The following is a 12,276-nucleotide window of genomic DNA, read 5'->3' as shown; positions in this document are numbered from 1 at the left end:
GCTACACAGTCTCTAGCTCTGCTGTGAGAAGGCTATGAAACGTGCCTCTCCTCCTTTGCAGTCGGCTTCAATGGTCGCTTCTTTACGTTTTTTGAGTGTTGGATCAAGACTGGCGCCTTGTTTTTTGGCTGTTATTGCTAGACCAATTTTTGCTGCTTTTATGGCTCTGCTGATTTTGTCTTCAGTTTGTGTGTGCTGTACCCTTTTTGTCTCGGCTGACGTGGTTTATTCATTCAGTCGCCTTGTAGCTCTCCTCAAGCAAACTGAGCCGCTGTCCTTTCCATTGACTTAGCTGTCTGTTTCATTATCCCAGATAAGCTATGGCTTTGCTCAGCTTTGAGTTTCAATCTTGTACTTCTTCAGAGTCAACCCTGCTCCCTGTATCCCCCTCCTCCTACCCCTCGCCCTCCCCCCTTCCAGAAGATTAAATTTCAGTCCCTGTTGTGGATGTGCTGTGCCTGTATGTCCGGGCTTTCTTCAGTGCCTACGATATTGTTGTGCAGCTAATGACATGTAGTAACTGCTTTAATGCTGTGGGGATTGGAGTGCTTCCCTCCCCATGCACGCCTGCTCTGTCGGTCACGGACCTGCCGGCTTGGTTCCATATTGTTACATCGTAGGCTGACTTGGTTATCTCAGCATTATCCTTACACCTGGCTTCCAATTCTCCACTAGCTTTGGGACCTGTACCGTACTCTATGTAGGCTTTGAGTTGCACTCTTTTCTCTGCCCTTCAGTTTATTTTTTTCTTGTTTTTTTTTTACCAGCTATACTTTTTTTTAACTCTTTATTTTGACCACTGCTGTTACCCAGTTGTACGCCCGCCATAAAAGATAAAAGAATTTTGAATGAAGATCGATGCTGTCACAGGTGTTTCAGTTTGCATGACTTCGCTTCCTCCTGCCACTGCCCTATTCAGCGCAAAAAGCAAGTGCACAAGTGACACTTTAACATTGTTTTCAGCTAGGTATTCCAGGTATACTTGACACAATGCAGACACCTTAACAGCCTTGGCAGGTGGATGTTAAAGTGGCCTAACACTACCTGCAGTAAACACACATAACCTGTCAAACATCCATTTGTGTAGGGTTGGCTTTGTCCTTTTGAGGCATTGTATTTGGAAATTGAAAGACAATATAATAACGGACACCATTTATTCTTTCTTTTGAAACAAAATGAGGAAAGCAGAATACTCTCTGGTCATACAGCTGTGCAGCAACAGTAGAAACAATTTATGGAAACGTTAGATTTTATAGCAGATGAGAGGTACAAATCCCCACGTAAACGGAGTATGGCTGCCTGAAAAAGGCAGGGTAGAGACGTTCATAGACGTAAAAGTCCGCTGGTGAAGAAATCCAGTACACGTGGGAGTTGTGCGAATGCAGCAGAAGGAAAGATGGAGGTGGTTGTTTGGACATGGACGGAAGTTTTGGGGGAAGTTGAGCTAGGGGGGGATCACTCTCTGCCTCACCAGCTTCCGCTTGTACACTCTGATGGCTACATCCCTCACTACTCCACGCCGACACTTCTGCCCGTGTGTATGCATTGATTACAAGTTATACATTCGAGCCAACAACATGAACAGTTGAATTTAAATTTTGGACGCTTCAAATTTCCGAGTTAACATTTCGCAGATAGGACACATTTGAGACATTTTCTCATTGTTCTCAAAGTTATTTTTGACTTTACTTTTGAGAGTCGACGCTTTTTCATCGGCTTACGCGGTGAATGTCAGACAGGAGAAAAATCCTCGAAGAGTCCTCTGAAGAAGAAGTGAAGTTCGACACTAAGAACAGACCAAAGTTCCTGTCAGGAATGACTGCTGAGTTTTAAGCTATACACACGATTATTAGTGACCTGGTTCACTGAGAGGAAATGATGTTTTTGAAGGGGAAAAAAAAAATGATCACTAAAAAAAGAAATCCTAAAGACTGTTTCTATTGCTCAGTGCTGATCACTCAACTCAGTCCATTTTCGGGTCGTTTTTTCAGGTATGTCGAGAATTTCAGAGAGGTACATGCTCGCGACAGCCTAGTGACTGTCGCTACGCCCACCCAACCGAAAACGTAACGGTGGACAGTGGGGACAACCAGGTGACGGTGTGTATGGATTTTGTAAAGAACAAGTGTACACGGGATTCGTGTAGATATTTTCACCCTCCGGCTCATCTGCAGTCTCAGATAAAGGCCGCTCAGCAACGAGCTAACGCTGCTGCTCCACCCTCTGGCTCTGGCGGCCCTCCCCAGGGAGTGGTAGGGTTGCTTTTCTTCCTCTCTTGTCCTTCTTCTTCTCTCACTCACCTTGCTGCTTCTGTCTCAACACCCAACACCTTGTTTGGGGTACTGTACATAGTACCTTGTTTCTCTGGGCTCTGTGCGGTACCCCCCCCCCCCTTTTTTTTTTTTTTTTTTTTTTGCTGCTGCAAGTTGGGGCATAAGTCAAAGTCCTGCCTGTTACTTGAGTCCTGCTGCTGCCCTTGGTTTATTTTTGCCCCAGAGTTTTCTCTTCTCGGTCTCGCTGCTGTCTTTCTGTTGGTGCTCGCTCGCTCTTGCTGCTCCTCTTATGCCTGAAGCCTTGCGCCAGTGTCTCAAGTCAGTCTCTGAAGTGCCGAAATTAGTTCAGTCTGATGCTCTGGATTTTGTAGATGGCAAATGCCTTGTGTCCAGGCTTCGTTTGGCTTGAATCTGCGTCCCATGCCCAGCCGGGATTGTTTTGGATTTTAGTTCTTTTCACTTGAAATTTGAGGGTTTAAATGTCCTTAGTCACTGAATTGGGAATCTAGACACTTAACAGCAACAAAAACTGTACCCAAACTGGGTTTTTTTAACTTCGGTAAACACCTTTCTCTTTGCCATTCTGGGGCCGACTGTGTTTAAAATCTGCAGTGACAAATGAAAAGAAGATGGACTAATTTCCAACGTATACTGCAGCCAAAATAGGGTCCAACTAAGGGAACATAATCCTTGAGGAGACCAATAGACCTGGCAAGGATTTCAGACTTAGAAAGAATGAACAGCAGCAGTCAAAAAATTCTTGAAAGCATAACAGTGTTTCCTCGCACCACATTCTGTTCGTGGCAATTGACAAGAAAGAAAAACAGATAGTGAACAGATATTTCAACCAAGAAAAAATGTAACAGGACAGGTACCGTTAACAAAAGTCCAAAAACAAATTGTACAAAAAGCTGTCCACAGTGGGTAATTTCAGACAGTTGAAGTTGAGCTTTTATTTGAAAAGAATGTCAAGACAGAGGTTTCACCCTGCACAAAATCGGCAGCGTTTAGCTAAGGTGATCTTCACTATTTTCGAAGTTTCTCGCCTTCAGGTGATTTGCATTGAGACTCTGCCGAGGGCTGTAACAATCGGGTTGTCTTTTCCTGCATTTTTGAATTCTTTGCTTTTATAACGAGTTGCTGTTCTTTGTTTTTTTATATTGCATCTAATAAACGATGACTGAGATTACTACTACCACACACTCTCTGTATGCATGCTCAGAACTCACCTTGCTACTGTCTGTTAGCCTTGGATCTGATTGTGGAAGTAAAAGACAGCATCTTGAAGCCGCTTTCGTCGGGTGTCTGGAGCTTGGATGTTCGGCTTGCACGGGATGCCTCGCTCGCTTTGTGCTTTTGTTGGTCACAGTGGAGGGAGCAGCATGCTCGCCCCTCCTTCCAGTCAGTTGTTTTCTGGCGTTTGATGATTAGCCATCTTGCCATCGCGTGTGGCTTGCACTGAAGGCAGCCACTGGACGATGTTGCAAGTGTTCAGTTTTGCTGCTTCAAAGTTTTTTTGCTTTGCTTATTTATTTTTCGCCTATAGGGTATTTTCTGTTCCTGTTATTTTCTGCTTTAGTTGCTTGCTATATAATTTGGTGATGCTCACACAGTAACGTCTGAATTTCAGCTGCCTCTGGTGCTCACCAAATACTCTCGCTGCCCCCTCGTCCCCACTTTCAGCCAAGCTCTCAGCAAACAAAAAGGATCTCTCCTCGTTTTTCTGTTGCTCCCATACAGCTTCCTTCCCCCCTTCAGCTGCTTTTCTCTATGGCTCCTCAGTGGTGAAAACATTTACACGAAGCATGTGCACAAAGCAGATTTGACAGCAGAGATGTAATCAAACAATTTGGACAAATGCGTTGAATGGGAAAGGATAGATAACAATTGCAGTTGTTTTTCTATCTGTCCACCGTCACTTTTCGGAGTTGAAACAAATATATACTTTTTTGTTTCTAGGTTTTTTTTACCATAAAGATAATAAACTCGCAAGAAACTGTTTGTAATCTAAAAGTATGTTGTAAACCAGATCAGATAATCTTCACTACTCATCTTCTTTTAAGATATAATCTGATTTAAAAAGAAAACTTGAATTTAGTCATGAACGCGGGTGAACCCTGATGGCAGTGTGACCTGGAGAGTGTTATGTGCAGTGTTTGGACTGGTAGGAAGGGAGTGAAGTTGAGGACAAATGTGTTCACGTACGTCAAAACCAGGTAGGTGTGGAGGCCACAACGCACCTGTCAGCCGCTTCTTCTGCAGCCAGGTGCAGTGTCCTGGTGTCCATGGCAACGAATGACACCCTGCAGGCAGAATGGGCGCCAGGCACTGCAACTGGCTGCCCTTGTATGTCAACGTGTGACCTTCAACTTGCCACCGATCTCTGTCCAGCAGCTTGGTAGAGGGAGACAAGGAACCTGACTGCCAGAAATAATAAGCTTGTGAAACGATACCCATGGTGCCTATCTGGCTATAAAAAAAAAAGACAAACATGATGTCTAGCTGGCTATAAAAAAAAAGACAAACATGGTGCCTAGCTGGCTAAAAGAAGGTGTCACTTGTTTGTCTGCCCCTGTTCCAGGCTGTTGGGTAGAGATGGCTCAGCTTTTTATCCATCATGCAAACAGTTGTATGTTTAATACCATAAACTGCTTTTTTTCCCTGTTTCCTAGAGCGCCACAAGCGGGTCTGTCATGACCCTTTCCCATAGAAACGTACAGAACAATGCACAGTAGTCCGCAGAATTTAAAGACGAATTTGGCAGTGCCCCTCCATTTTTGACTTTTAATTCCGCCTTCTTTGTTTTTCAGCGCTTTTATGGGCTCCTCAGCTTCACCAAGTCACTGAAAACTTTCCACTTTCAATTGAGTCTCTCTTCATGTCCAAACCTCACCACATGCTTCAAACTAATAGTGATCACATCAATCTAAGAAACCCTCTTAAGCTGTGGCAGTTTTTTGAGAGAGAAAATCTCATCTCTACCTTTTTCCTGTCCCTTTTGAGCCAAAAATAATTCTTGCTAGATTTGTTTCAGATTTTAAATTGTGTAGCAGTCCAAACAAAATTTAAAAACCCTTTCAAAGGCTGCTCTTTTCACAATTCTGAAACTTCATTCCCTAGTCCAGACCCTATTAATGACGCCTTTATGATTTGCCCCTAAAACAGTTGCAACAACATCTCTGCTTTCTTTCATTTGTTTTGATTTGTCTCCTGTCTGTCTCGTAGTGGGGGAGGAAACAACCAATCGCTGTCCCTGTTCAGCACTGAGTTTTACAAGCATCACTAGCATGACGTCTCTTCTACATACTGCTTTTTTGTGAAGGATTTAACCACAAACGTTATTATATTTGCATGATGACGAACTTTATCGATGGTGCCTCTTTTTTTATTTTCATCACCCCCGTCATGCCTTGCCGCTTGCTGTTGTCTGTGCTGCAACCCGCCATGCCGCTGACATTTCATTGGCCAATGCCATCATGCGCTGTGCATACTAATTAGCCGCAAGTGGTTGAGGTCCTGACCGCGAGCAAAAAACGTCCTCGCGACCCTGCCGAAGAACTTGTTCTGGTACTTTTTTTTCCCATGATGCTTTGCATGTAGCTGTAGAATTGCTTTTGGAATTAAAGATGAGTTGCACAGTCACATGACGAGTATTCATAGCTCTTTCTCTTTTTTATCTTGCTTCGTAGATCTGATTTTATGTTTTTTGACGGAATCCTTATCTTGTTTTCTTTCTGATTGGTAAAAAGTCTTTTTTTTTTTATTCCACGGCCTCACGTTTTCACAAGCCTTGATGCATGACAGTTCGCTTTGTGAAAAAATGCCTGTCCATGGTGGTTTTCAGTGCAATGCAGTATTCAATATGCAAGCACACCAGTCTGGTCCCCTTGCAAATGTTACAAAATTTGTAGACGTGTTTCCACCGTGTTACGCTTGTCATGTGATTCTGCAATGTGATACAACAGATTTTGTTTCCAATAATCTATTTACAAATATATTAAATATTGTAGAATGATCAGTACTGTATTCTGTATCTGTAACTTTGTTTTCCACTATTCTGCTAGATTCTGTAACTTCGGTGGGTTTTTTACTGAGTGTTGGGTCTTTTTATTAACACTAGCTTTTTTCTCTTCTGATTTTCTTGTTGCAAGGGCACCAAAAAGTACTGATAGTAATGTTTTCAATTTTGGGTTTGGATCAGTTTTATTTGCTGGGAATATGTTTGCCATGACAAAGCCAAACAGTTGGGTTCATTTGACAGGGGTGGGCAATACTTATTCCAAGAGATGTATAATGTCAATTTTTAAGTGTTTGTGTATGTCCTCCTGTGCGTTTGGACACAAGCTCTCAAGACTTACCCAGGTCCTTTCTTGGCTCAGCCTCAGCAGATGTTAGTCCCTCCTTACAAACGGATGGCAATTGACGGCAGCCTTGGCAAGAGCGGCATACCCATGTACCAGCCCACCATCCAGACGTCCCCCTACCAGCAAGCCACTCTCATGCACCTTCAGCAGCAGCCCTACATCCCAGTCACATGTGAGTACAGGCCTCATACTTTCCTTTTTAGACCTCAGACAAATTTGAGAACTCCCCGCGGGTTGGGGGGAAGAATTTACCCGATGCTCCCCAGCATGTCGTAAGAGGCGACTAACGGATTCTGTTTCTTCTTTTACCCTTGTTAAGTGTTTCTTGTATAGAATATAGTCAATGTTTGTACAGATTTTAGTCAAGCAGTATGTAAGAAATGTTAAGTCCTTTGTACTGGAAACTTGCATTCTCCCAGTAAGGTCATATATTGTACTATACGTTGCAAGCCCCTGGAGCAATTTTTTTATTAGTGCTTTTGTGAACAAGAAACAATTAACAAGTGGCTCTATCCCATCTCCCCCCCCCCCCCCCCCCCCCCCCCCCCCCCATTTCCCCGTCGCGATATAACCTTGAACGGTTGAAAACGACGTTAAACACCAAATAAAGAAAGAAAGAAAGACAAATTTGAGAAAATCGGGGTTTAGAAAGGAAGAAGTTTTATAATGGAGGTTGATTTACCGATGTTATGAACACAAAATCTGAAAAAGCAAGGTAGTCTTAACTCAGAGGTAAATCTACTTACTTTTAATTACAAACATGTGTGGTTATTTGAAACACTTGGACACATTTGTAGATTCTTCGCCATTGCATTCATTGTTTGTATTGTAGTTGTTTGTCCAATTGAATTGTGCATTTGTCTCAGTTGCACTTGTTTTGAATTTGTATTGTGTGAACAGTTAACTGTCTAATGCAATTTTATTAAAAAGGCTCATATTCTTTGATTCCCTTAACTTCACTTCAGGTTATGATTTCACTTGTTTTTGTGTCATTGAGGTCTCACTCTGGTTTCGTTTCTTTGAAACAAGAGAATGTCTTGATTTTTATAGCTCTGAATAAGAACTTTGCTGAACTTTTAGAAGTGTAAAATTGATCTACTTTGCTGTGACTTTTCTGGTCAACGAATCAGACTGATTCGGTAGTAGCTACCAAGAATCTTAAAAGGTGGCTATGTGAAGTGTTAAACAAAGAAGTAAACAGTGAAACAAAAAAAAGGATAATCGACAAAATCTACCAGCATGCTCTATGTGATAAATTTGTTTGATTTCAAAGGGGTGTGTATATTTTATTTTAGAAAAACAGTTTTTCAGGTGTTTTTTACCTTCCAGTTCTGTGTGGTTTAATTTAGTTGGTGTTTCATTGTTCTGTGTGTCCAACTGATAAAACGTTATTTTGTGCACAACTGACGTTTGAAAAATGTTTGTATGTTGTGTCCATGTTTGATGTAGTTGTCCTGCTTTATGTTCTTTGGTGAAGTTTATGTTGTTTTCTTTGGTATACTGTTTTATTTATCAGTCACAGACTTGCAGGTATTCGTGTTTTTCAGCCGATAAATTTTAGCTGGGCTGCTAAACTATAACCATTATAAATTGTAAAATTGGCTAACGACCTGCTTTACAATTACTGCACAACTTGATATTCTGCAGTCCTGGGACAAAGATTGCGAGAACTGTTAGTTTTCACACATGCAACAATTAATCATTGTTAAAGCTGCATTTCTTTTGATAATTTCTGATAGTACATTGAAAAGAGCAAAATGGTTTTCATTGAAAGAAGATTACTTTTCTGTCTTTTTTTCCACCCAAACATTTGCTCATTTCTGATAGTACATTGAAAAGAGCAAAATGGTTTTCATTGAAAGAACATTACTTTTCTGTCTTTTTCTACCCAAACCTTTGCTCTTCATCTGTTTTCAGTTGTGTAAAACACCCTTTGCAAAATGTTGGGTGCAATGGCTTTTGTTGTGATTTTGAGACCTATGAAAAAGAAATGCAGCTCACAGAAAAAGTGTAAACCTCAGAAGGAATTTGTGTATGTGGTCCTTGTATCAAGAGAACATGGAAACCTGGTTTCAACGATTTGTTAATTCTCAAAACAAACCAAAACGTGAGTCTTGGTTGAAACCCAATGAACCAGGTTCACACGAATTTAGTCATCTGAGGGTCTGAAGGAAAATGGAACATCTGGAGAAGTCATGGAGGCTGCCATCCTACATTGTGACACGATGCATTTTGTTTGTCATAGATAGCGGAGAAGTCATGTCCCAAGCCTACGCAAACTATCTTCCACAAGGTACAGTGACAATTTAGATTGAAGACTACCCTTATATCTCTTGTCAGTTTTCTCTTAATATCTTTCATTTTGTTGTTGATAATGGTGCAAGAGGTACATTTTTTACCCCAAAGAAACCCTGATTTCTTTTCTCATTTTTATTTGTCCTGTCTTTGTTTTGGGTTACCCAGGTACACAAAGTCGGTGATTTCTTTACCTGAAAAACCAATCTGTTTGCTACTTTACATTTTACAAATCCTTCTGTGGTTTACAGATCAACTATGATGTTTGTGTTTGTCTTTTTGTCTCGTTTTTCTAATTTTCTCTTGAAGGGATGACCATCGGAATTTTATTCAGGATCTCAGTGTCACCTTTATTGAATGGAATAAACCTAAAAGAGAAATCTCATTTAGTAAAACAGCAGCAATGGATAGCCAATAATTTGGCGATAGTATTCTTTCGGTGGACTCAAAGACAATTTTCTCAAAATTCCGAAGCATTATCATATATTACGAGAGGGGCACTCAAGAAGACTAAAGCAAAAGGCAACAAGGAAAGAAAAAATGTTAAAGCTTTTGTCCCTGTATACGGAGATATTCGCATCCCTGACAAAATTAGTAATGTTATATGCCGTAGTTTGATGCTGCTCACATTCCTTTTCAAAATTATTCAGTTTAGTTAAATTGTTTCACCCTTTCTCACAAGAGTTATTGTTCTTGACTTTTCCATATTTGACGTTGAAAATTCAATCCTTCCTCGTAAAGGTGGCCTAAGAATTCTTGTAAAAATGGGTTCAACTTCTTTTACAGCAAATCAGCAGTGGAGATTGGATTTGCTTTGTTAATAATTTGCTCTGAGCATCAAGGGACATGATAAAGGCATTTCCAGGGTTGAGTGTCCATCAGTGTTCCATGTCTTTTTATTAACTGTGGTTCCTCCGAAAACGGCGTATGGCTGCCTGAATGGCGGGGTAAAAAACGGTCATACACGTAAAATTCCACTCGTGCAAAAAACACGAGTGTACGTGGGAGTTTCAGCCCACGAACGCAGAAGAAGAAGAATTAACTGTGGTACTTGTTCAATGTTCAATATTGTACAGTCATTGTATTGTGTCTATGTTGTTGTGCTTACAATTATTGTACTTGCATGACATTTTGGTCTTGTATTCTGAATTTGTATTTGCAAAAAAACTTTGGCACGTATTCTTTAGAAAAATCACTTCAGCTTGTAGGAAAATATTCACGTTTGAACCTGACTTGCAGTTTGTTTCTTGCTTTACATGAAAAACATTAAATTCCTTTTTCAATTGCACAAGTAGAAAGACATTTGAGAAGAAGAATTGAAACATTCTGCGAATTTTTTGTTGCGAAAACTTTTTTTTGTGACTATTGTTGAATTTACTCGAAATATTTTACGCATTTTTGAATATCAACATTTTATTCCGGAATGTTTCAATTCTCTCAAGAGCAGTCAAATTGTCATGCGTGCATTTTGATTTTTGTCTTCTTACTTTTGATGCTTTGGTGTTAACTTTCATATTCTTTGCTCCTTAACTTTGATTTCTTATACGCTTTTTGTAAGACTCATTTTCGGTTCGCATTCATTATCTTTGGTTTTTGCCTTTGATTAACCCAGATGGATGGATTTTTTGGTTCTCTTGTTTCATGTTTTGTTCTGGGTTGGTCGCTTCTTGACTGACACCACCACCACCATCCCTTCTCCTGTGCCACACGCACACACACTTCCTTCCTGTGTACCGACCCGTGTGCTTGACCGCTCTCTGCATGTTCCGCTTCGCCGCACTCTCACTCTTATGCCAATCAAACCCCTGCCACGCCCTGGTGCCCGCCTTGCTGTTGCTGCCGCTGCTGGTGGTGCAGACTTGCCGTTGCTGGTGGCGGGAACTCAGCCACCCGGGGTGGGGGCGGCTGCTGCGGTGGTCGGGACCTTGACGTCGCCTGCTGCCGCAGCCTCTGCTGCTGTTGGCGTAAACCGCAAAGTCCCCAATAATGTCTATAACGTTGAGTACTTTGACAGAAACAAACAGGTACTTACCCTTCCTTGCTCTTTCCTACCTTTAGGCTGAGTGGGGGAAGGGAGTGAGAGGGGGGGAAAATGAACTTAGGTCAGAAGTTATGATCAGTGATAATTAAGATACTTCAGTTATGATTCAATGATAGGTTATAATTTAAATGCATGGGTTTTGATTTAATTACCCAACCACTGTTCGCGGAAGGAGGTATTTATGAAATTTAATTTTGAGATATTCAAACACGTAAGTCAGCTCTGAAACTGAGAGAATTCAATGGTAGAAGGGCACAATACAATGAAATAGGTATGTAATACTTGAAATATTAACGATATCAGTTAATGACCAAAACAAGTTTTTTTTTGGGGGGGGGATATTTATGAAACCTATTTTTAGTAATTCAAACACGGAAATCTGCACTCAAACTTTGACGATTCAGTGACAGAAAGCCAAAAAGGTTTAATTAAGCAAAGGAAAGGATGGTTTTTCTTTACATCTTAACTTTCCAAAACGATTTGTTAATTTTAAATGTAAGACAAGATCTAATATAAAAAATGTCAGATTCGACACTAATTGATAAATTAAAAAAATGAACGGATGGCTGTCTAACACAACTGTTGAAACATAAGATTTACAACCACGGGAAGAGAAAATGTGGATCTGGGTCTTTTATGATATTTGTATTTTATCCACTTGAGATAGTACATCATTTCTAAAAATACGCTGTGACAGAATATGTGAAACGGAAGAACAAAGATAAGGGAAAACCTAATTTCCAGAGAGATTCTCAGCGGGCAACATTTTAAGGAATAAAGCACCAACAAAAAGCAAAGTGTTCATTCTCTCCTTTAAGAAATCTTCACTGAAGTCTGAGTACTGACTTCTTAAGTAAGGAATGACGCGTACAGGAACATGTACAACAGGAAAATGAAGTTTGATGAATAAATGTTGCAAACAAACTTGACATAAACAAGTATTTGCACGAGTCGTCAAGGAAAAGAGAGTAGTATTTACTTCTTTTTTTTTTAAACTAAAGAAGTATTTGCACTTCATCATTGGAAAGAGTGTGAAAGCAACAGTCCGCGGAAGTGAAGAACTTGTTCAGAAATTGTCCATACTGATCTAACTGTACATACTCAAGACCCTTTTGCAGACACCCTGGCCTAGGATCAAAGGTAAACGGACACCACATTCCTTGACTAATCCCAAATTCAAGGACAAAGTGACCTTTGCTATCTTCGGCACGCTAGATCTAGAAAACTTTATTTGCCAATGAAAAAGCACAATACCGTTTTCTGCAAGGCACACAGAAAGCTTCAAGCACTATACTCCTAACAT

The 12,276-nt window shown here is 40.7% G+C and overlaps 1 protein-coding gene across 1 annotated transcript in view; it reads left to right on the top strand.

Moving 5' to 3' along the window:
* Window positions 1-12,276, top strand: part of LOC138983800 (muscleblind-like protein 1) — a gene marked incomplete at its 5' end in the record, with an annotated part of 43,514 nt that overhangs the window by 16,355 nt on the left and 14,883 nt on the right. The window contains 4 exon segments of the mRNA XM_070357132.1: window positions 1,992-2,252; window positions 6,653-6,802; window positions 6,804-6,809; window positions 8,883-8,930. Coding sequence (XP_070213233.1) covers window positions 1,992-2,252; window positions 6,653-6,802; window positions 6,804-6,809; window positions 8,883-8,930 — 465 coding nt within the window.

The sequence above is a fragment of the Littorina saxatilis genome, linkage group LG13 (assembly GCF_037325665.1).
Source record: "Littorina saxatilis isolate snail1 linkage group LG13, US_GU_Lsax_2.0, whole genome shotgun sequence".
In the NCBI taxonomy this organism is placed as follows: Eukaryota; Metazoa; Mollusca; class Gastropoda; order Littorinimorpha; family Littorinidae; genus Littorina; species Littorina saxatilis.
Note: the sequence above shows the minus strand (reverse complement) of the source record. Positions and strands in the feature narration are given on the sequence as shown.